The sequence below is a fragment of the Ornithorhynchus anatinus genome, chromosome 2 (assembly GCF_004115215.2).
Source record: "Ornithorhynchus anatinus isolate Pmale09 chromosome 2, mOrnAna1.pri.v4, whole genome shotgun sequence".
NCBI classification, from domain to species: domain Eukaryota; kingdom Metazoa; phylum Chordata; class Mammalia; order Monotremata; family Ornithorhynchidae; genus Ornithorhynchus; species Ornithorhynchus anatinus.
The window spans coordinates 49,660,732-49,684,807 of NC_041729.1; the positions used below are offsets into that span (position 1 = coordinate 49,660,732).

Below are 24,076 nucleotides of genomic sequence, written 5' to 3' on the forward strand. Positions count from 1 at the left end.
GAGTGTCTTGGAGTTGGGAATAAACTGCATCCCACCCTTGTGTGCTGTCTGCTTTGGAAACCTCAGTAGCCTCACTGAGCTGCGTTTCTTTGTATCTAAGGCAAAGGATGACCGCGGGTGACTAAAATGACATTTTACCTTGCCCAGGTTTTCATTTTCACTAAAGGTAATTAAGACCCTTTATTTCCTTGGAAGGTTTTAATCGAACTACTCTCCAGGGAGAGTAGTGCGAAAGAGATGAGTCAAGTATAGACACGGTGGAAATAATTAGAATGTATGGAAAGGGTTGTGCCCTTTGACCCCTCTGTGGCCAGGGCAAGACATTTGGTGGATTCCACGTCGACATCTTGGGTCTCCTCTGGCATCTTAGGCATCTTAGAAAGAATTAACCTCTTCCCCGGACTAAAATAAGGAAAACTTCTGATTTCACAGCGAATTCGGTTCCAGCGACCTCCCTGATCACATTTGCCTTTCTCCATAGCAAGTGAAGGCTCTCCCTTAGATTGCGGTGTTTAAAATCGTGCTTTAAAATCGAGATGATCTGTTTAAGTCGGCGGTGACCTGTTTTTTTGTTTTTTTCCCTTTAGCTTTGACTTTTTGGTTGGAGAAGCAGCGTGGCCTAGTGGAAAGAGCACAGGTCTCTGGGAGTCAGAGAACCCGAATTCCGATCCCGGCTGTGCCCCTGGCCAGCTGGGTGACCTTGTGCCTCATTTTCCTCATCTGCGAAATGGAGATTAAGTACCTGTTCTCCCTCCCCTTTAGCCTTTGAGCCCCGTGCGGGACAGGGACGCCGTCTCACTGGATTATTTCGAATCTACCCCAGCACTTAGTACAGGACTTGGCCCCAGCAAGCACTTCACAAATAAATACCACAGTTTTTCCAAACTGTGATTGCTTCTTTCATGACAGTGTGGCCCTGGAGTCATGAAACTTGTTTCTTTTGTTTCTCTTTCTTTTCTAGCAGTGCCACACACTGCTCTATGTGTACAATCTACCAACCAACAGAGACGGTAAAAGCGTCAGCAACAGACTCAGGCGGCTGTCAGATAACTGTGGAGGGAAAGTCCTAAGCATTTCCGGCAGTAGCGCGATCCTGCGCTTCTTAAACCAAGAGAGCGCGGAACGTGCCCAGAAGCGAATGGAAAATGAAGACGTCTTCGGCAATAGGATCGTTGTGTCTTTTATGCCCAAAAACAAAGAACTGAACGAAACGAAGAACTCCAACACCGTTGCTGATAAGGTGAAGTCTCCCAAAAAGGTGAACAAGAACCCGAAGCTGTGCCTCATCAAAGATGCAAGCGAACAATCTCCCAATACCAAAACCAATTCTGGAAGAGGGTTGCCGGCAAACTCCGGATCTGCTGCGAAACACACAAACGTGAAAAGTTTACAGGTAATTGTTGTGACGGGGGCCTTCTGGCCGATTTTGATCTTTCCTGTAGAGTCTGCAAACCGCTTTGCTCCCTGTTTTCGGTGACTGAGGAAAGGAGGGACTCCTCTTGGGCGGGAAATGCATCTGTTTTGTTGTGTCGTACTCTCCTAGTCGCTTAGTAAGGTGCTCTGCACATAGTAAGCGCTCAGTAAACACCGCGGGTCGAGCGATGGACTGATGTGTGACGGTTCCTTTAAGTAGCCGTCCTACAGATCGAGACCAATGTTGTCACTGTTTCTCGAAGGAGCTGTGCCGCATGGAATCGAAGTCCGGTAATAGAAATAACGAACACCAGCAAGATCCGACGAGATTGGAAGCGCTTTCTCCACAGAATAATTCGCATCCTGCCGGTGCAGAAATTCCGACAACCAAAAATGCGGGCTCAGCAGAAGCGATGTATAAAACCAGTCTGAAGTAGGTGGTCGTTTAAAAACGGAAAAAATCCAGTCACTTTCTTAATGAGGCTTGGTGGAAATAAGCTCCCTCTTCTTTTAATTAGAAAGGAAATTCTCACTACCCGAAGCAGTACCAGTTCTCCTATGGAGAAAAAGGATAAGGAAGAAATCGTCTTCCAAGTCAGCTTCCCGTCCGCTTTCAGCAAGTTACCAGTGCCAAGGCAGCTCAGCCCTCTGCTCGTGTCTCCGAGTTGGTCGTCTCGGTAGGTTGGCCGCTTGAAAATTAATTTCTACAGCTGTCTGGGGAGCATTTTTACTCCTTCGCGGGCTCAGCATTCACCTTATAGGAGGTGATTTGAAAGCGATAAGTAGGTATAGCCGAAAATCAGTGGGCCTTGGTTTGAAATCGGTTTTAGTGAGTCTGTTGAGCGGCCGAGAAGGTCCGAAAGAGAAGGCAAGTCTGCCTCTTTGAATGACCCGGACTGAGGAAGGAGTGATCTTCCTTTAAGAAGTCAGAGGGCAGAATCATTAAACCTAATGAATGAATGCGGTTAGTGCTTGATTTGGAGGGAGATGTAGGCGCGGATGGAATCGATTCAGATTTTCGAACTGGAAATGGGAAAACTGTCTAATTTTCAAATGCCCGTTGACTCGTTGCCTCCGAAGACGCTTTAGTCGTCAAGGAGAGGGATCCGATTGCCGAAGCCTTGCACCCTAACCTTTCATTTTAAGCAGGAGTATGTCTCCGAACCTCTTGAACAGAGCCTCTCCGCTTACGTTCACTGTGGCCAATCCCGCCGGTGGGACAGACTGTCCTGACCCGTTTGCAAATGGTGCTGATATTCAGATCAGCAATATAGATTACAGATTGTCCCGGAAAGACCTACAACAAGTTTTGCAAGAAATTTTCTCCAAGCATGGCAAGGTAATTCATCTCTGAAAATCGTTTTTTAGCACTCGTTTTCTTTTGCTATGGTTTCATTCCCCGCTCCCTTTGCCGAAGGATGCCGTTTGGCTACGTTGAATGGATGAACCCTTTAAATCAGCGTAGTTCAAAACCACCGCTTCTGGATTGCTTTGTTTGCAGATGAGGGTGCAGAACTTGCTGGAGGATACCAAATTGTCTGAAAGGGAGAGTTCTAACCCTCAAATGTCTTCACTATCCTTTACAGAAAGAAAGAAATGGGTGGCGGACTTCATTCTGTTTCTCTTTCAAAACAAACCCCAGAGGTTTTTGGAGTTATTGTGGTTGACTTACATTGCTCTAATTGTAAATGATCATTTTTTGTAAGTGACTCCATAGTCACCGGATGTTGCATTTTTTTTCTGCACCAGGTTAAGAATGTAGAACTTAGTCCACACACAGATTATCAATTGAAGGCTACCGTTCAGATGGAAAGTTTACAAGAAGCAATCACGGCAGTCAATAGCCTTCACCGATTCAAAGTGGGCAGCAAAAGGATCCAGGTGTCTCTGGCTACAGGAACTACGAACAAATCACTCTCTTTGTTAAGGTAAAAAAAAAAAACCAACAACCCAAAACCTTAATACAAACAGTATTCTTTTTGCAGTACGACGGGAGAGACCTATCTTAACGTAGTTGAATTCCTGCCCTATGCGAGGAAGCAGGTGGGGGGGGATTTTTGTAGAAGTTAATAGACGGGTTTGTTCCAAGGGTCCAGCATTACCGATGTCGAGAGATGTAGGTTTATTCCGAGGACTAAAGTGTTTCCTGGGGGTGTTTGGCGCCCGTGGGCTCCGGGCCGTCTCCCCTCCCCGGCATCTCTGGCGGAGCAGTGATTACAAAGCGAACGCTTTGACCCTCAGGCGCCTTTTTGACTGAGTAGAGTCGGGTACGGGGAGGCAGGGATGGGAATCTATCACGAGGCTGACTTCCTCCGTACCCCTTCAAATTTTCGGATTATAGATGAAGCCGTGTTTGTTAGCAAGTTGAGCTTAGAAATCAAGAGAGCCTATCTTAACACTTAGCTCGTTGTGGGCAGGGAATGTGTTTACTGTTGTATTGTACTCTCTCAAGCGCTTCGTACGGGGCTCTGCACACAGTAAGCGCTCAGTAATTGCAATTGAATGAATTAAAGTACAGCTAATCTTACTCCACAGTCAGAAGAAAAGCAGTCAGTAGCTACTGCATCTCTGCCGAGTGGATTCTAGAATGGATGAATCGTCGTTATTAACAAAAAAAAATCTAAAACCTTAACTTGGAAAACATGCGGCAGACAATAGACTTTTCACGAACAGAAATCTCCGCAAGGAAAGGATATCCGGCAGTATGTGCTTAACCTAAATTCATCAACCCATAAATTCTTGAGAACCGTTTTAGCCCTTTGATTCGTAGATTTAAACGTACCCGAGAGTCTCTGGGGACAATGTTGCCGTTCAGAGTAGATGAGCGGTTCTGTTTGTGTTAGAATCGCCCTTAAAATGTGCTGGTTTTGTTATTCTTGGGGACCAGGATTCTTCCGGAGAGCTACTTAAAACCGACTTATCGCTTAACCGGCAGAAGGCTGTGAGCAGGTAGAACGCAAAGTATGATAGAAAAGCCAGAAATATCTGTTGGGTTTGCATTTCTTCGTTAACCTTATCATTTTAAACATCCACCCTAATCCTCCTAGAAACGTGGATGGTTTTAATCGGGGCTGAAAGTTAAAAACGAGTCACGAGTGGAATGCTGCCGCTTACGGCAGCGGTGAGAAAGCGTCGGGCCAAGTCGGGGGGTGGGGGACAGAAGGTCAGCCTCCGGGCAGGGCCTGGAGCACCCAGTGTGGGTTTCTCGGGCCCGGGTAGAAAGTAAGCTCGTGGTGGGCAGGGAATGTGTCCGTTTATGGTTATGTCGTACTGCCCCAAGCGCTTACTACAGTGCTTCGCACACAGTAAGCGCTCAGTAAATACGGATGAATGGTGTCCTGCCAGCAGAAGGCAAGAAGGGGAGCAATCACCCTGGTTCCACCTCCAACCCCCCCACAGCCTCTGATGCCAGCTGCTGGTGCCCAAGAGATAGCAGGGGCGGGGTGGGGGGCACTTGCAGCCCCTCCCTGGGCCGGGCTCGCGAGATCAGGGGCGGCCACCACCGCCCACGGGAGGAGAAGGCCACCGCTGCCGTGGCCAAACCATTTTCATATCGGAACGATTGCTCCGGGGACCTCTTCTTTCATCGGAGCCAAATTCCAGCCCGTGATGACCGATTTCCGGCACTGGTTTTGTTTGCGGGGGGTCTTAAACACTCTGCGGCCTTTAATCAGTCAGTCGGTGGTATTTATTGAGCGCTTCCCATGTGCAGAACACTACGCTAAGTGCGTGGGAGAGCACACTCTACTCCCCCAGACGCTTAGTACAGTGATTTGCACTCCATAAGCGCTCAACTGCAACAAAGGTGGTAGCCATGTTTCCTGCCCACCCGCTGTCTTTAGGTTTGCGTATTCTGCACTGTCCCCTATGAGCGTAATTAATGAGTTAAAAACACGCAACTTAGTACTCTGCGCTCTTATCCAGAAGATCCGGGATTTGGAAATTAGAGAATTCCCGAAGGTGGATGGGTGCCTTCGGCTCTCATGATCAGAGAAGGATCCCGGGGATTTTTATAAGCAGCGATGGTAAAAATCTGGCTTGAAATTCCTCGAAAGTGATCAACGATGTTCTAACCGGATGCACTCACTCTTACAGCTCAGAAACAGTGTCCATCCTTCAGGACGCCCCGGCTTGTTGTTTGCCTCTGTTCAAATTCACAGATATCTATGAAAAGAAGTAAGTCAGAATGCACGTTTACTCTTACCTGGAAATGTCTTTAACATGCGTTAAGTAGTATTGATTGAGAGCAGAGCCTTCTTAGGTGCAGATCACTGTTTTGTGCACTCGGGAGAGGGTAAAGGTCGAAAACGTGATCCTCGAGTCGTATTTATCGAAGGCTTACCGTGTGCAGCGTGCTTGGGAGAGTCCGGTGTAACGGAGTCGGTAGACGTGATGATGATGGTATTTGTTCGGCGCTTTCTATGTGCCAAGCACTATTCTAAGCGCTGGGGGAGATGCAAGGTCATCAGGTCGTCCCACTTGGGGCTCACGGTCTTCATCCCCATTTTACAGTTGAGGTACCTGAGGCCCAGAGAAGTGAAGTGACTTGCCCAAAGTCACACGGCTGAGAAGTGGTGGAGCCTGGTTTAGGACCCATGACCTCTGACTCCCAAGCCCGGGCTCTTTCCCCTAAGCCACGCTGCTTCTCGATCCCTGCCCGCAAGGAGCTTCCCGTGTAATAATAATAATGTTGGTATTTGTTAAACGCTTACTATGTGCCGGGCACTGCGCTAAGCGCTGGGGGGGATACAGGGTCACCAGGTTGTCCCGCGTGAGGCTCACAGTCTTAATCCCCATTTTACAGATGAGGGAACTGAGGCCCAGAGAAGTGAAGTGACTTACCCACGGTCACACAGCTGACAAGCGGCAGAGCCGGGATTCGAACCCATGACCTCTGACTCCCGAGCCCGGGCTCTTGCCACTGAGCCACGCTGCTTCTCTAATTAGGGAATTCCTTCCCTCAAGAAGCGTAGCTCGTGCGCCAAGCTGTACAGGGGAAGCGTCTGCTAACTCTACTGTATTTTACTCTCCCAAGCACTTAGTACAGTGCCCTGCACCTAATAAGTGCTCAGTAAATACCATTGAATGATACTGCCCAAGCACTCAGTACAGTACATCACATCTACCAGATGCTCAGTAAATTTTATTACTAGTGCCTACGGTCCGAAGGGAATGCAGTTCACAAATAGGAGGGAGGGCCAGAGGGCAGAGAATGAATGTAAATATCTCTGCGCAGAAGAGGTCACGACGGGAAAGTGCCGAGATGAGACTTGGGCGGATGTGATCTGGGCCGAGCAGCAGTCCGGCGGATTTGAAGGGGACGGGGGTCCCGGGAAGGAGGAAAGGAATGAGCCGTGCCTGCGGGCTTCGGGCACGGGGAGGAAGGTTGGACGTACGACGTTGTCAGCTGTGTGACTGTGGGCAAGTCACTTCACTTCTCTGGGCCCCGGTTACCTCATCTGTAAAATAAGGATGAAGGCTGTGAGCCTCACGTGGGACAGCCTGATGACCCTGTGTCTTCCCCAGCGCTTAGAACGGTGCTCCGCACATAGTAAGCGCTTAACAAATACCAACATTAATTAAATCTCAAGTGGAGGAGAGAATTTGAGAGGGAAGATGAGTTCAGTTTTCAACGAACTGTACGTGAGGGGCCAGAAGAAACCCACGCGGAGTTGTCTTGCGGATAGGAGGATGAGGCAAGTGAGATCGATCTGCCTAGAGATGGTGCCCGAAGCTCTGGAAACGTTCAGGTTCCGTGAGGGGAGTGGGTTTAAAGCGCGAAGGGTAGGGCATCCAGAACAGAGCCTGGTGGGGGTGAAGGGGTAGAAGAGACGCTCGGGAAGAAAAGTGACCGGAGAAATAGGCGATGAGACTTTCAGAGGAAAACGATTAGAAATCTCCAAACTGCACTAACTAAAGTTTGGGATGATTAGCTTCTGGGATTTAAAATAGATTCAGCTCTTTGTTCATTTTTTTGTTTTATTGTTCTCGTGTTCCTGCGCAAAATAGTAAATTATATGGAAATAGAATTAACCGGTCATGACTTCCTGGCTCTGAAGACTAAAACTAGCTAAATATAAGTTGTTGGGTTTTTTTTTTACTTTTCCCCCGTGGTTCTTTCCTTTCCCATTTAGGTTTGGGCACAAGTTGAATGCGTCGGACTTGTCTAAATTAACCGACATCGTGGCGATGCGTGATCAAGGGAATGTCCGGTTGGTGTGTCTGTTACCCAGCAGTCAAGCCCGACAGAGCCCTTTAGGGTCTTCCCAGTCACACGATGGTTCGTCAACCAACTGCAGCCCTATAATATTCGAAGAACTGGAATATCACGAACCCATCTGCAAACAGCATTGCCCTAAAAAAGAATTTAGGTATACCCGGAAAGTCTCTTAAAAAAAAATCTTAGTTCTACCACCCAGCTGTGGCCTAATTCGTTACGTGATTGGGATGTTACGGGATGTGGGAAAGACTGTGCTTCCCACAACAGGAGCCGCTTTTCAGGAAGAACATGACCAACAGGTCGATTCAGTGGAAGAAGAAGCTGCTGACTCTTGGCGTTGGTCAAAGGATGATGCTGCCTCTTCGATTCCATGGTCCCTGCCTTATCTTTCCTTTGGGATCCTTTGTATTTTTGTAATTTTACCGTCTTTAATAAGAAAGGATACCAAACAGTGATAAGGGTGTCAATCATTATATATATATATATATATATATGTCTTTTATATATAAAATTGCATTGTTCTAATTAGTGGAAATTAATAGGTCCAGGGGAAGATAGTTGGAAGATTCTACCGTGGCATTTTTTGATACAAAGCCTATAGTATATCTATAGCTAGGAATAGATACAGGTATATCTAACATCTCTAAATCCTTTTCCCAAGTAGACTTTTAGATTTAGATTCATTCAGTCGTATTTATTGAATGCTTACTCTGTGCAGAACACTGTACTGAGCACTTTAGAATAAATTATCAGGATTTGTAGCGAAAAATTGCTATGGTGAAATCTTTGGCCCATCTTCACCCGGACCTTTGAATTTCTACCGAAACGATTATAATGACGCGATTTCCCCGTCCATAAGAAGACGCTCTTTGGCAACCTGCAGTAGAGAACACCCTATATTCTGTGATTCGATGCTACATTTTGATTAATTTTCAACCAAGTTATAATCCAAAAAAGGTGACCTAAAAGTTTTTTTTTCCTCCCTATTGCAGTGAACATGAATTTGATCCAGACTCTTATCAGATTCCTTATGTGATTCTCTCTCTGAAGAAATTTGCACCCCAAGTTCACGGTCTCCTGCAGACTCACGAGGGCACTGTGCCTTTACTAAGGTAAATTATTTTTACTTTCCTCCTTACTTATTTTCTTTAGATGTTGATTCAAGATGTCATTTTTTTTTTTTTGAAGTGCATACTTTTCTATAGCTCAGTAGTCTGTCATGCTTTTAAGTCTGGGTTGAGTCTTTTGTAGGCCCCCAAACCTGGAGCAAGCCATGTGAAGATCTGAATAGGATGAGAGAGCAGGAGAAAAGCAGTGTATTCTCTTATCAGTCAATCACCCGTATTTCAGGTCCTCAAGGAGCTTATAATCTCTCAGGCAAGACAGACACTAAAATAAATCACAGGTAGGAAGAAGCGATGAAGTGTAAAGACGTGTCAGAAGTTCAAGGGAGGGATGCGAGCGCCCAGAGTGCTTAGGCGACGCGGAAGGGCTGAGGTGGGAAGTTGCGGAGAAATTTCCGAAGGGCCTCGAGCAGGAGGAGGCCAGTGGTCTGCAAGATGGGAAGGGCGAGGGAGTTCTAGGCAGAAGGAAGCGGCGCGGCCAAGTGGAAAGAGCACAGGCCTGGGCTCTCACCCCGACTCTGTCGCCTGCTTGCTGCGTGACCTTGGGCAAGTCGCTTCACTTCTCTGTGCCTCGGTTTCCTCAACTGCACCATGTCTGTGCTCCCTCCTGCTTAGATCGGGAGCCTCGTATGGGAAAGGGACCGTGTCCGACCCGTTGAACCGTTCCTATTGCAGCGCTTAACACAGTGCTTGGTACAGGGTAAGCGCTTAACAGATATTATGGTGATGATGATGACGAAGGGCAAGAACATGAGATCAGCGGTGAGAGTAGGTTGTTGCGAGCAGCAGCGGGGCCCTAGTGGATAGAGCACGGGCCTGGTTGTTAGGGGATCCGGGTTCTAATCCCAGATCTGCCACTTGTCTGGTGTGTGACTTTGGGCAAGTCACTTCACATCTCTGTGCCTCAGTTCCCTCATCTGTACAACGGGGATTAAGACTGTGAGCCCCACGTGGACTGTGTCCAACCGGATTAACTCCTTTCTATCCCAGTGCTTAGTACAGTGCCTGGCACATAGCAAGCGCAAAACAAATACCATTAGATTTTTTTTTTAAAGGATCGAAGTATGTGATCTGAGGCTTAATGGGAGAAGAGTGAGGATAAATTATAATAATTGTAATAGTTTCTCGTCTGTCCTACTGACACCTCAAACAACCTGTTAAACAGAATTCCTCATCACATCCAAACCTTGACCTCCCTCTGTCTTTCCCATCCCTGTAGACAATACCACCGTCATCCCCGTCTCACAGTTTTGTAACCTTGGCATTATCTTCTATCGATTCCTTTCATCGTTATACTCTCCCAAGTGCTTAGCACAATGCTCTGCCCATTTAAAAAAGAATGGTATCAAAGCTCTTACTGTGTGCCAGGCACTGTACTAAGCACTGTGGTAGGTGCAAGAGAATGGGTTGGACACAGTCCCCGTCCACACGTGAGGCTCCTAGTTTTAATCCCGTTTTACCGATAAGATCATTGAGGCACAGAGAAATGAAGTGACTTGCCCAAGGTCACACAGCAGACAAGTGACAGAGCCGGGATTAGAGCTCGGATCCTTCCAACTCCCAGGCCCATTCTCTCTCCACTCGACCACCTACCAGATACTCAGTAAATTCCACTGATTGATTCAACCCGCGTCTGATGATGATGATGATGATGATGATGATGGAATTTAAGTGCTCACTGTGTGCCAAGCACTAGTCCTATCGCCAGATCCCGTCAGTTCCTCATAACGTCTCCGGAATTTCCCCCTTCCTCTTCATCCAGATTACTGTCAAGCTAGTCCAAGCCCTTACCCTATCCCCGCCTTGAATCAGCCTCCTCACCAACTTCCCTTCCTCCAGGCTCTCCCCTCTCCCGTCTGCTTCCCGGATCAGGCTTCTAGAAAAATATTCAGTCCACATCTCCCCACTCTTCAGAAACTTCCACCGGGCCCCCATTCATCTCCGCATCAAACGGAAACTCTCGGCCACCGACTCTAAGGCACCCAGTCCGCTCTCCCCTTCCTACCTGACTTTGCCAACCTCCCACCCCGGTCCAGCCTGCAAGCTTGGCTTCTCCAGTGCCGACCTGTTCACCGTACCTCAGTCCCATCCCTCTCACCGGTGACCCTTTTCTCGTGTCCTCCCTCTAACGTGGAACTCCCTCCCCCGTAACATCTGACCGGCCCCCAACTCTCCCCATCTTCAAAGCCTTACCGAAGTCACACATCCTCCAAGAAGCTTTCCCCGACCAACCCTTCATCTCCCCAGCTATTCACCCTCCCTTCGGTGTTGCCGATCGAATACGTACCCCTCGGGCATTTTGATTCTTTTCCCACCCCAGCCACACATCCCCCTTTCTCGCCCCACCCTAGCCCCATGGCACTTGTGTGCCCGTCCTTAAACTCGTTTTCCCCTCTCCGATTTATTTAAATATCCGACTAGACTGTAACCTCCTTAAGGAAGGGAACTATGCCTAGTAATTCTTTTACACTGTCCTCTCCCTAGTGCTTAGAACAGTGCTCTGCACACAGTAAGCACTCAGCATTGGTAGATAGGTAGCATTGATTTAATCGACTAGCATAGATGTAAATTTCATCAGCTCAGACACAGTCCTTGTCCCACATGGGTCCCATTCTCCGAGGAAGGCAGAACAGGCATCCTCGGGCACGTGAGGAAGTTGAGGCTCAGAGAGGTGAGGTTACTCGCCCAAATTCACCCCGCACCTGAGCGGTGGAGCTGGGATTAGACCCCGGGTCTTGCCCCCTAATCCTGTACTCTTTCCTCTGGACCACACTGCTTCTCCAAGCGAGCCAATAGAGTGACCTAAAGCTGAGCGTCAGAATTTTTTGAAAGTGGAGAGGAGGAGGTAAGGATTGGAGGCTGTGGAGGAGTGGGGAGGTGAGCACAGTGTGGTGTTTTAGGGAATCCGTCAGGGCAGATCATCAGGGTGGCCTGCGGAGGGGAGAGGTTGAAGGCAGAGAGGTCAGGGAAGGAGGTTGATGTAGCAGTGAAGCCGGGAGGGGGCAAGTGCCAGACCAGCAGTTTGGATGGAGAGGAAGGGGTGGATTCTGGAGAAGTCGTGCGGAGAGAGGGAACCAGCAGGATTTGGTGACAGACTGAAAATGGTTGAGAGAGACGGGTGAGCTCGTTGTGGACAGGGAACGTCTCTTATATCTCACTCTCCCAAGCGATTAGTGGAGTTCTCTGCACACAGTGAAGATTCAATAAATACAAATGAACAAATTAATGAATGGCAGGAGTGAAGGATAGCGGGCTCAGGAGGTGGGGAGATGGGGTCAGCTGTGATAGGAATATCAGGAGGAGGAGAGAATTTGGGAAGGAAGATGAAATATCCAAACTCGGACATGATGAGTGCAAGGTGCCTGTGCGACATCCATATAGAGTTGTCTTGGAGGCAAGAAGAGGTGTGAGTTTGAGGAGGAGGAGAGAGTTCAGGGCTAGCGTGGCTGATTTGGAAGTCATCCGCATAGAAGTGGTCGTTAAAATGAGACATTAGGTTTTTGAGTTTTTGTTTTCGTTTTCATGGTATTCAAGTGCTTAATACGTGCCAAGCACTGTACCGAGCTTTGGTGTGGATACCAGCTCGTCAGCTCGGGCACAGTCCTTGCCCCACCTGGGACACGCAGTCTCAATCCTCGTTTTTCAGATGAGCTAACCGAGGCCCAGACAAGTTAAGTGACTTGCCCGGGGTCACACAGCAGACAAGAATTCAAATCGAAGTGATGGCTGAAGGGTATTTTTAAATGGGAGTGATTTATCAATTTAGGAAATACTGATAGCTAAGTTCTGTTGAGCTAGATCGAATAGTTTCCTTTTTAACTGTTTTTTTCCCGTCTCTCCGTGTAGCTTTCCAGACTGTTACTCTGCAGAGTTCAGTGATCTAAAAATAGTGCAGGAAAATCAAGGAGGGGTTCCCTTAGAGCACCTCATTACCAGTGTGCCTGGAGTGAACATTGCCACTGCACAAAATGGCATCAAAGTAGTTAAGTGGATACACAATAAGCCTCCACCTCCATCCGCAGGTACGTGCTCTGGGGAGGCCAGACAAACTGCCCCGATTAGTTGACTGACGTCTCGATTTTATTTAGCCTTCCCGTCACTCCCTGGCCCAGTGCCATATGAAATCTATCTCTGGTTATTTCAATCTACTCTTTTACTAACGGCAAACGTTACGTAGAATCGAGTGGGCTTCCGTTTTTGACAGCTGGAAATTACACGTGACGTACGCACCATTTTAGGCTGCATTTAAACTGAAAATTTCAGACTCACAAATCTGTAACCACAAAATTACCCCTTGACCGTAGATTTCATTGTGGCTTTTAAAGTGGAGAATGATCTAATTGTTCATTTTCACGGTTTTAAACGTATAAGGGAAATAGTTTTCACCTCCGAATGGCATGACTCTCTCATCTCGTCAGAAACAAAAGGAACTTTACCACAAAAGGCACAAATGGGATTTTGGTCTCTACCTATAGCCGAAAATACTGCCGAAGAAACACTGTTGTGAATTGACTTTTGTGGTTTTTATCCAGCCTTGCGTCTGAGCCCAGAATGGTCCAAAATGACTGTAGACTGGCCTTACTACCCTGGTGTGGATGAGCCGTGTTCTCCAAAGATTCAACCGTGTGCAAGACTGGTTAACTGACTTTGAGTGATAACTTTGCCATTAACGAGTCTTTATACAGCATAAACTCTCTTCTTCCTCCCCCCCCCCCCAGACCCTTGGCTTCTGCGATCTAAAAGTCCCATAGGTAACCCCCAACTTATCCAGTTCAGCAGAGAAGTGATCGACTTACTGAAGAACCAACCGTCATGTATCATACCAGTTGGTAAATTCATCCCAACCTACCATCACCATTTTGCAAAGCAGTGCCGAGTGTCAGACTACGGATATTCCAAGTTAATGGAATTATTAGAAGCCGTGCCTCACGTGTTAGAAGTAAGTGATGCGCAGGGGGTTTATTGGAATAAATGGTATGCTCTCATTTTAGTTAACTAGATGCGCCCTGTAGATTTCCTTTGCATTGTGGAAGTTGGGTACCGGCTCGGGAAAGATCAGTCTGTAAAACGAGTTCTGTTCTACAGCCTGAGACTTACGAGTACCATATACGTGACAAGAGTCGTAACTTCTGGCTTCACATTTGGTGGTTTCACCTCCTCGGAATGGAAGTTCTCGGTGATCGGGGGCGTAATTGTCTCTAGAGCCGAGAGGGCAGTTATCACTCAGAGTTGATGGGGAAAGAGAAGGAAGGACTTGGGGTCTTGGACGTTGCTTCTCTTTAGGTTGTTCTGCCCTGCCCCTTACGGTTGAACCTAAGTTTTTCGAGGTGGTCGGTCCCTCGCGATTCTGGGTCATAACAGGAAGCAGGCAACCGTTGGGAAGGAATGGGGAAATGGCCGAGACTGGTGAATGTAAAAATCTCATGTGCTTGATTTGCAGATCCTTGGAATGGGCTCCAAACGCTTGTTGACCCTAACCCACAGGGCCCAAGTGAAGCGCTTTACTCAAGATTTACTGAAACTTCTCAAATCCCAGGCCAGTAAACAGGTTATTGTGAGAGAGTTCTTACAGGCATATCATTGGTAAGTTAAGAAGAAGAAAAGAAATTTTTTTTTTTTCAAACTTCTTTCGGGCTGTAAAGAAAATCAGTGCTGAATTCGCCCGTCACCTTTCTAGTGCAAGTAATAGGAGTTCCATAATTCAGCCCCAGCAGTGTTTAAGGTCCTGAACCGAGCGCTGGAAAAGAAACACATGGGCGAGAATTGGCCCCGTTCCTTAACGGTCACGAGTTCACCATCTTAAACATAGGGGGAGATGGAGGGTTGGGCGACTGGCCCAAAAGGAGAGATGAACTAGTAAAGGCAAAAACGGCAAGGGCAAGATTGATGATACATTTGACTAGAGGAATAGGGCCTTGTGGCTGGCGGCACCTCGCAGCTCAGGCCAGAGGCGATACTGGCCAAGGCTTTCCTAAAGGTTGGGCCGCTGGTGCATCCTCACCGTCCTGCCTGGGGAAGAGGCCAGCAGAAGTCCCGTTGACTGAGTGGTGACACATTCTGGTGTCAGGGAATTGCTTAACAGGCTTCTGTTTTTGGCGTTTCCCCACCGTCCCGGTTGGAGGAAGGGCCAGTGGAAGGGATATTGCCGATGAGCAGGTTTCGCACCGGCCTGGGAGTCGGGAGGACCCGGGTTCTAATCCCACTTGTCTGCTGTGTGTGACCTTGCAAAGTGGGGATTGACACTCTGAGCCCCTCTGAGTGCCCAACTCGTTGTTATTAATAATCATAAAGAGTGACTTGCTGTTTAATCGCTTAGTTTAAATAAGTAATAATGATTATGGTATTTGTTGAGTACTTAACTATGTGCCAGGCACGTACTCAGGGCCGGAGTGGATACAAGCAGATGGGCTGGACACAGTCCGTCCCACGTGGGGCTCCCAGTCTTAATCCCCATTTTACAGATGAGGTAACTGAGGCCCAGACTAAGTGACTTCTCTATATGCTCTTATATCCTGCCTCCTTTTCATTCTCAACTCTTAGGTGTTTCTCAAAGGACTGGGATGTTACCGAATATGGCGTATGTGAGTTGGTTGATATAATATCAGAAATTCCAGATACGACAATCTGTTTGTCCCAACAAGATAGTGAAATGGTGATCTGTATCCCCAAACGAGGTATGTTGATTTTAAACCTGATCAGTTGACACGGTGCACGGGGTATTCCTTCTTCAATAGACTTCAATCTTCTTCAATTTAAATTCCAAATGGGCGAAGATTAAGTGTGTAAGTTAGCCTTAGACAACTTTGTTGATATCGGACACCCAAACTAGTCACCCGAAATCTTTTTTTTTTTTAAAATCTAGACTTTCCATGTAAAGCTATCCCTCTATTATTCAGGGACTCCTTATTAGGGCTAAGTGGTTTATGCTTCTTTTCCTCCCTCCTCCTAAATTATACTCTGGTTATTTGACAGCCTGTTAACACTTCTGTGAGAGGGTGGAAGGAGACAGAAAGGGAAGCTGAAACCCAAATGGGGTAATTTTCCCTTCGGGCAGAAGTGATAATAGGTTTGGGGGAGGAGGAGCTTGAGCCTGTTGGCTTGACTGAGGTTATGTAATATCTGTGGCTTTCAGTTATCCCGTGGTACGCGTCCCATTCCCTATCACGTGAAACATTTACCGTTTGTGCCCATTCTCCAAGAGACGTTGAGCCCCGACTTGGTGCAGCGCGCTGTACTGAACACTCCGACTACAAAACAAAGACACGTTCCCTGCCCACAGAGAATTTACATTCTAAAACAGGGCGATGGATAGGAGAAGGAGGGGATGGAGGCATACGCACACATTTACAAATGCAGGAAGTCAAGATAATAGAAGTTACAGTTACATATGCAGAAGTGTTAAGTGGGGCTACAGACAAACTCCTAAATGATAGAAATGGCTGGTGGATGTTCTGCGAAGGCAGTATATCCTGTGAGACAAAAGTGGTTCTTAATAAACACTAGAGGTGGACCAGGGTGATCGTTTTCTGTGTCTTCGTGTGTTTCAGAACGCACCCAGGAAGAAATTGATAGAACAAAGCAGTTCTCTAAAGAGGTCGTTGATTTGCTGCGCCATCAGCCTCATTTCAGGATGCCTTTTAACAAATTTATTCCCTCCTACCATCACCATTTTGGTCGTCAGTGCAAGCTTGCTTATTATGGGTTTACCAAACTACTCGAACTTTTTGAAGCCATACCAGATGTTTTACAAGTAAGTTCAAGTCTGACTTTGTAAACCCAAGTTACTCTTTCAAGTGATATTTGGAAAGTATTTCCCTTTTAATAACTAATTAGCTAGATGATGGCATCGCCTGTCTGCTCTGTCACCTTGGGCAAGTCACTTAACTTCTCGGCGCCTCATCTAAAACGGAGAATAAGACTGCGAGCCCCATGTGGGACAGGGACTGTGTCCAACCTGATTTGCTTCCATCCATCCCAGCGCTCACTACAGTGCCTGGCACATAATAAGCGCCTAACAAATACCCCTGTTGTTATCATTATTATCATCCTTAGGGGAAGTTGGGGCATGGCCGTAAATTTAAGTAGGAAAGTTGTAAGGTTAAATAGACGTATTTTTCTTTCCTTTCTCCTTGTCTCTTTTTCTTTCCTCGTTCCCTTTCCTTCACCCTCCCTTTATCAATCACATTCTTGCGCTCAGTGCTTGCCTTGCTATTTTCATTTGAATGTTGGTTCTGTAGTCATTTCCCTTTGGTAACCGCCAGGTGTTTGGTTTTTTTTTTTTTTTTGTTACTGGAAGGTATTGGAATGTGGTGAAGAGAAGATCCTTACATTGACAGAGGTAGAGCGAGTCAAAGCTCTGGCTGCCCAGTTTGTTAAACTTCTTAGGTCGCAAAAAGACAACTGCCTTCTTATGACCGATTTGCTTACAGAGTATGGGAAAACCTTTGGCTACACCCTGCGCCTCCAAGATTACGACGTCAGTTCAGTTCCGGCCTTAATGCAGAAACTTTGTCATGTCGTGAAGGTAAACGTCGCCTTCTTGGACTGCCTGGATGCTGAATTGTACATTCCGAGTGCTTAGTACGGTGCTCTGCACATAGTAAGCGCTCAATAAATACTATCGAATGTAGGCCCCATGCTCTAGGTGACTTCAGCGTCATAGCTTACACTCCTCTAGACGGTATACTCGTTAGGCAGAGAGCGTGTCTTCTAACTCTGTTGTATTGTACTCTCCCGAGCACTCAATACACTGCTCTGCTCATAATAAGCCATAATAAATGCCATTGACTGAGAGCATTGAAATGTGTCCCTCTACCTAATCCGGGTCCTCTCTGATTGACTAATAATTTTATTATTCTTCAGATAGCTTAAACATTCCTTCCCAAGTTTCCGATGCTCGGCAGTCACTGAGCGAGGTTATTTTCCCTTCTTCCCTGTGTGCCAAATAATGCCCATTGTCATGCATTTGGAATGCATGGGCTCCTTTCACGTCTTAACTGGGAAGTTTACTCCTAAGTTTAACCCTGAGGAGTCCCAGAAAATGTGGCTTGGTTTCCTTTGTCTGAATATTGGCCTGACATTCAAGATTTCACGGTTTAAAAGAAAAACAACTCAAGCACACGTCCCTTTTATCAGCAGGGTTTTCAGATCCCCGAAAGCAGTGTAACTGAGGTGACAACCTGCAGATTATCATTTGAATTGTGAATCGAAGTTTATTTTATTTTTTTTTTGTCCCCAGGTTGCTGACACCGAGTCTGGGAAACAGATTCATCTGATAAATCGAAAGTCCCTCCGGTCTCTCACTGCCCAGTTGCTAGTGTTGTTGATGTCTTGGGAAGGAAATTCCTTTCTTTCTGTTGACCAGCTCAAGAGGCACTATGAAACTCTCCACAGTGCTCCCCTCAACCCCTGCGAATATGGATTCATGACCTTGACGGAGCTCTTGAAGAGTCTGCCTTACTTAGTTGAGGTATGAGCGTCATTCCCTGTGAGAAAAGCCTTTTCAAAAGTGTGGCGAGGGGGAGTTTTAATCCAGGGTGGGCTTCCCAAATGATAAGAGTTGTGTTCTAAAGCGGGGTGCTATTTTGTGTACAGGTTTTTACCAATGATGTGGCAGAGGAAAACGTGAAACTCACCAGTCTCTACCTGTTTGCGAAGAACGTGCGGGCTCTGCTCCAAACTTACCACTACCAGCAAATCTTCCTCCATGAATTTCCTGTGGCCTATACCAAATATGTAGGAGAAGTATTGCAGTCCAAGTCTTATGGCTATAACAGCCTAGAAGAACTCTTGGGAGCTATTCCACAGGTATTCGTTTGTATTTGATGGAGACTGGAGTTGCCCGGTTCTCAAATTGCGGGGAGCTGGCATTAGTCCCATTGGGAAACTGGTGTTTTCATCCATCCTGCCGCTAACAATATCAGAAAAATGTGTCGAATTATTATACAGTGCTTTATTTTCAGCGGGCTTGTTTCGTTGTGCCCGTGGAGATTTTGATGCAAGTACACTAATTGGTTGAAAATTAATTCTTTCACTCAGTCGTATTTTTTGAGTGCAAAGCCCTGTACCAACTGCTTGGGAGAATACAATATAACAGTAGATGGACACGTTCCCTGCCCATGACAAATATACACGCTTGCATTTATGTACATTCTTCTCATTCTGTTAGTTTAGTTTGTCTTCATCGCTTTTCCTTTTAAGTACCGCGTCGCTCTTCACGTTACTGTTCTTTCAGTTGCACTTTTAAATTAGTAATAACCGGTCTTTTAACTAATTTAGCTATTGATTTTTTTTTCCACCACCCAAAATGAATCCCTCAGGCAGCTCTTTTCAAGCCTTCTTGCTTGTAAAGATTTTACATCTCTAGATGCCACAGGAACAGAAGCAAATTGGGAGGCAAGAAGAGTATGAGAAGAAGTGGGAATAAGATCAGTCCCTTGTGTGGATTTTCACTCTTATTCCCCTTCTTGCTTTCCCAGCTCCCTTTCTCCACCGTCCCTTTGTACATCTATCTCCTGTTGCCATCTAACCTCTTAGCCGGGTTTTGAAACTATCCTTCTACCTGGGGACAGAAGAAAATAAATTTGGGCCCTGTAACTCTTTGTCATTCCCTTCTGTTCTACTCAGTCTCCAATTCGGGTCTTCTGCACTTCATGGAGGGCCATTCAGCCCTTTCCCTCTCCAAAACCTTTCTTCAGTTCCTGGAACAGCTTCTTCCACCCACAACATCTTCTCATCTGCCGATGCTAGCCAACTTCACTCTTTTGACACGAGTCCTCACAAACAACCCTGCCTGAGGGGTGGGCTAATAATCGTGACCTCGCTTGACAGAGAGAGAGACTGAGGCCTGGAGATGTTAAGTGACTTGGCAGTTATTCAGGAGATCTGGGAAAAGGGCAGGTGGAGGATTCCAGGTCACTTCGTTCCCAGCTCAGGGCTCTTTCCCCTGGACCTCATCGTCACGGGAGATCGACTGAGGTTTACATGGAAGATTTGAGGGTGTGCTGTGACAGGTAACCGTGACTAGGAGTTCTGCGTCTTTTTTGATGAATCCATGTGGATGAGAGGTCCCCAGTGTCACAAGGGGAAAAAGTGATGTGCGCTGAACTAAATCAAGGGTCGGGGGAGGAAAGGTGAAGCAAAATAGCCCTGTGGGCACAAAAATTTGCATAAGAAGTGACAGGTTTTCCAGTCATTTAAAAGTGGGGTGACTGGTTCCCTGCGGTCACTCCAATCCAGAAGAGCATCTATCAATCAAGCAGTGGTATTTATTGAGTGGTTATTTTGTGCAGGGCACTGTGCTAAGTCCTTGAGAGAGTACAACAGCTGTTAGACCCGTTCCTTGCCCCTAATGAATTTACAGGCAACGGGGAGAGACATATTAAAATAAATTATAACTACGTATATGTGTTACGGGACTGAGGGTGAGGTGAATATCAGGTGCTTAAAAGATTACAGGTTCGGTTGCAAGGGGGGTGCAGAAGGGAGCCAGGGGTAGGGGAAAAGAGGGCTTAATTGGGGAAAGTTTCTTAGAGGAGATGTGATTTATTAAAGTTTTAATAATAATAATCATGGTATTAAGCGCTTACTATGTGCAGAGCACTGTTCTAAGCGCTGTGGTAGATGCAGGGTGATCAGATTGTCCCATGTGGGGCTCCCATTTTTTAATCCCCAATTTTAGAGATGAGGTAACCGAGGCCCAGAGGAGCGAAGTGACACGCGCAAGGTCACACAGCAGACAGGCGGCGGAGCCGGGATTAGAACCCCCAACCTCTGACTCCCAAGGCCTGGCTCTTTCCACTAAACCACACTGCTTCTCTGAAGGTTTTGAAGGTGGGGAGCGGTGGTCGATGAAGTGGGAGGACATTGGCAAGGGGTCGCCGGCAAGATAGATAAAATCGAGGTATAGGGCGGAGTTAGAAGAGCAGAGTGCGTGGACTGTGTAGGAGATCAGGAAGGTGCGGTGGGAAAGAGGTGAGCTGATTGAGCGCTTTAAATCCAGTGGTAAGGAGTTTCTGTTGAGTGCAGAGGTGGATGGGGAACCACTGAAGGTTCTTGAGGAGCGGGAAGGCGTAGACTGAGTGTTTTTTAAGAAAAGTTAGCCAGGCAGCAGAGGGAAGTATGGACTGGAATGTGGAGAGACAGGAGGCAGGAAGGTCGGCCGAGGAGCTGATGCAGTAGTCAAGGTGAGAAGCAGCGTGGTCTAGTGGATAGAGCGCGGGCCTACTAGGACCTCGTTTCGAATCCCAGCTCTACCACGTCTGCTGTGTGAACTTGGACGAGCCGCTTCACTCCTCAGTGCCTCAGATACCTCATTTGTAAAATAGGGATGACGACTAGGAGCCCAATGTGGGACGGGAAGTGTGTCCAACCCGATTAGCTTGTATCTACCCCGGCGCATAGTACAGTGCCTGACGTGTAGTAAGCAGTTAACAAATACCTTTTTTAAAAAAAAAAGTATGGCATATAATTTTTAGAATTTCTTCATAGGCCCTTTTCACACGTTTGCTCTGGAGCAGCTTCCAGCCCGTGGGAAAAGGAAAATACAAAACCTATCGACGTGTCAAGCAGCTCATTTCATTCTCACTTGCTCATGAGCTGGTTCACTTCGGGTCACGTTTCACAGCACGTTCAACTTACCTTATTTTAAGAGGGAGAAGAAGAAATGTTTAGAAGCGCAGCATGATTGTGAAACAAGTAACATGTGACAGTTAGAAATGGGGTGATTCATGAAACCGAGTGAGATCCAGAGTGCCAGCCGGCCCCGAGAGTAGAAAATACAACAGCCTGTCAAAGGCTGGTCTTTATGTGCCCAGAGCGTGGAAGAGGTTTGTCGTGTATTAATCCTTGAAATAGCCTCATCTCACAAATCTCACGAGAAGCGGCACGGCTCAGTGGATAGAACGCGAGCCTGGGTGTCAGAGGGTCTGGGTTCTGATCCCAGCTCCGCCACTTGTCTGATGTGTGACTTTGGGCAAATCACTTCACTTCTCTGTGCCTCAGTTCCCTCCTCTGTAAAATGAGGATTAAGACTGTGAGCCCTTTGGAGGACAGGAACTGTGTCCAACCTGATTATCTTGCGGCTACCCCAGCGCTTAGTAAAGTGCCGGGCACGTGGTAGATGCTTACACATTAAGCGCTTAACAAACACCATGAAAGAATTTCATTGATGACTTTATCAAATACAGAGCATAGAGAGGGTGAGTGTGAGATGATGTCTTCTGGTCATCAGTCATTAGTCATCATTTACCTAGGGGATTGAAAAGGAAATACTGTGGGCATTGGCACAGGACAGAAGTCATTCTTCAGGTTCTCCGCCTTCTTGAAATGGCATTCGGGCACAGTGCAGAGCTTGCCAGTTGTGATTCCAGGAGATCTTTAGTGTGCCACCACTTGGGATTCGCTGGCCCGCTCCGGGGCCTGCTTTTGTGCCTCTCACACGCCCCGCCCTGAGCCTGGGGGAGGGTCTACGTGCGGAGCAGTCCCACGAATGGGAGCCTGAAGCGTCGTTTCTGCCGCTCCTTCGTTGGCCGCTAACGTGGTGGGACCTTTCAGACCCAGTCATCTTTTCCGGACAGACTAAACTCAGGGGCTGGGAATTCGGGAGAGGATCTGCCGAGGTGGGGAACGGGAAACCGACGCGACCGTGCCTAGGCGAACCACAGAGAAGGCTATGCGGGACACCATCCGGTCAGCGCTCGAGCAGACATCGCTGCCAATATCCATGCCAGTGCAAAAATGGCCACTAGATACTAGGCCAGAAGTGGGACCGAAATGACAAATGTTCATCCCTGCGTGTCACATCTCTACCTCGTCGACGTTGGGCCCATCACTTAAACTGCACTTCAGATTCCTCAGCTGCAAAGCGAGGATAACGCTATCTGCCGTGCCTTCCCCCTCGCTATCCAGAATGTCGTTAGCAACCTCCCTCATCCACTACTCTCTGCTCACTCTCTTTCCCCCAGAAGCGGTAGTGATTTCGTTTATGCCTCTGAAGTGCTCTGACCACTTTGCAGGACAGCGGTATGGAAATTCCTCGTATTATTCGCTGGATGTTTTGCTTAAACTAGCTAAACCCGGTTTAATTCCAATAAGTAGTTTTGCCCCATTTTCTCTTGGATAACTGGAAATGTGTCTCTTCTGCAGGTTGTCTGGATAAAGGGCCATGGTCATAAGAGAATTGTAGTATTAAAGAATGACATGAAAAGTAAGTAAGCTCATTTTTTTCAAAATAGTTGCTTTTATTCAGGTACATGTCGACTTCATTGTTTCGCTTTTTAGACTGTCAATTTTTCTCTCCTGTAGCTCGTTTTAGTTCACCCAATTTTTCCCCTGACAATCATGTGAATGACCCTGGAAGTCAGCCAACAGACGGTGGCGGACTCATTCCGGAGAGACCTGCATCCTGTGCCTCCTTGGAACTGAAACTGGGAATATATAGCAACGGTAATAGAAAAGATCGGCCTGCGAATGGCAGGCTCAGACTCGAATGAGGCGGTGAGGGTTGTGAGCCAGCCGAGAGGCTGCTAGGAAGCCAGAGGAGGAGGTTCAGAAGACAAAATTACAGACCCGTGGATGTTAAAATCAAGCAATCCCCAATTTGTTATTGGGTTTCGAACAAGGGAAGAGGCGAACCCGCATCTGTTCGGTATTGGGTAAAATGTCTGCCCGGTCCAGGGTCCTGTCAGTCTGTGACGTGATCAGTTATTTTCGTTAACCCATCTGGAGGCAATATTTTTCAAGCTTTTTTGGTTTCCACAATATCGACCCAAGCACTTCATCCTGATGAGAGAGGAATAAATGGCTCACCTTTGGAAGAACGTTCGTTCTTCCACACGGCTGGGGTCCGGTTAATTAATTTCAGGTTAGAACCTGGTCCAAATAAATCCATCTTCTGGAGAACTCCTTCCTGAATAGCAAGAAGCTATGTGTTTCCCTTTGGATCATAGGGCTGGACGTAGCCCCAAGGAACCACCCGGTCAGTCCAGCCCGTTACCTCCGGACGGTGAATGAATAAGCCTTTAAGGCTAGGGGGTTGGGTCGTCTTCCGTGAGGATCTCCAGGGATGGAGACTCCGTGGCCTCCCTGGACGGCACGTTACCTAGTGTCCTGGGGGAGAGAGAGAGAGACAAACCCCCTTCTCCAGAAACTCCAGAATAGTCAAGCAATCCTTATGTTCAAAGGGTGCCTCCGCAGTTTAAGTCCATTTCTTCTTGTTTGGTTCTCGATGGACATGACAAACAACTGGTCTGTGTCCTCCCTATATATTAAAAAAAACAAAACACCCAAATCTTATTCCTGAAGACAGTTAAGTCTCCCT

The 24,076-nt window shown here is 47.1% G+C and overlaps 1 protein-coding gene across 13 annotated transcripts in view; it reads left to right on the forward strand.

Moving 5' to 3' along the window:
* The window catches only part of MARF1 (meiosis regulator and mRNA stability factor 1), a 46,948-nt gene that overhangs the window by 17,272 nt on the left and 5,600 nt on the right, over nucleotides 1-24,076 (forward strand). For 4 of the 13 annotated variants that reach the window (XM_039911111.1, XM_029047577.2, XM_039911118.1 and 1 more), the window contains exons 8-25: nucleotides 962-1,393; nucleotides 1,677-1,846; nucleotides 1,932-2,090; nucleotides 2,560-2,752; nucleotides 3,163-3,341; nucleotides 5,509-5,589; nucleotides 7,548-7,784; nucleotides 8,626-8,745; nucleotides 12,604-12,779; nucleotides 13,476-13,696; nucleotides 14,198-14,340; nucleotides 15,298-15,431; nucleotides 16,305-16,507; nucleotides 17,054-17,281; nucleotides 17,996-18,226; nucleotides 18,352-18,564; nucleotides 22,903-22,963; nucleotides 23,038-23,202. In XM_039911111.1, coding sequence (XP_039767045.1) covers nucleotides 962-1,393; nucleotides 1,677-1,846; nucleotides 1,932-2,090; nucleotides 2,560-2,752; nucleotides 3,163-3,341; nucleotides 5,509-5,589; nucleotides 7,548-7,784; nucleotides 8,626-8,745; nucleotides 12,604-12,779; nucleotides 13,476-13,696; nucleotides 14,198-14,340; nucleotides 15,298-15,431; nucleotides 16,305-16,507; nucleotides 17,054-17,281; nucleotides 17,996-18,226; nucleotides 18,352-18,564; nucleotides 22,903-22,963; nucleotides 23,038-23,202 — 3,346 coding nt within the window. The remainder of the gene's footprint in view (nucleotides 1-961; nucleotides 1,394-1,676; nucleotides 1,847-1,931; nucleotides 2,091-2,559; nucleotides 2,753-3,162; nucleotides 3,342-5,508; nucleotides 5,590-7,547; nucleotides 7,785-8,625; nucleotides 8,746-12,603; nucleotides 12,780-13,475; nucleotides 13,697-14,197; nucleotides 14,341-15,297; nucleotides 15,432-16,304; nucleotides 16,508-17,053; nucleotides 17,282-17,995; nucleotides 18,227-18,351; nucleotides 18,565-22,902; nucleotides 22,964-23,037; nucleotides 23,203-24,076) is intronic. The other 9 variants (XM_039911116.1, XM_029047620.2, XM_039911115.1 and 6 more) reach the window with 8 other exon arrangements.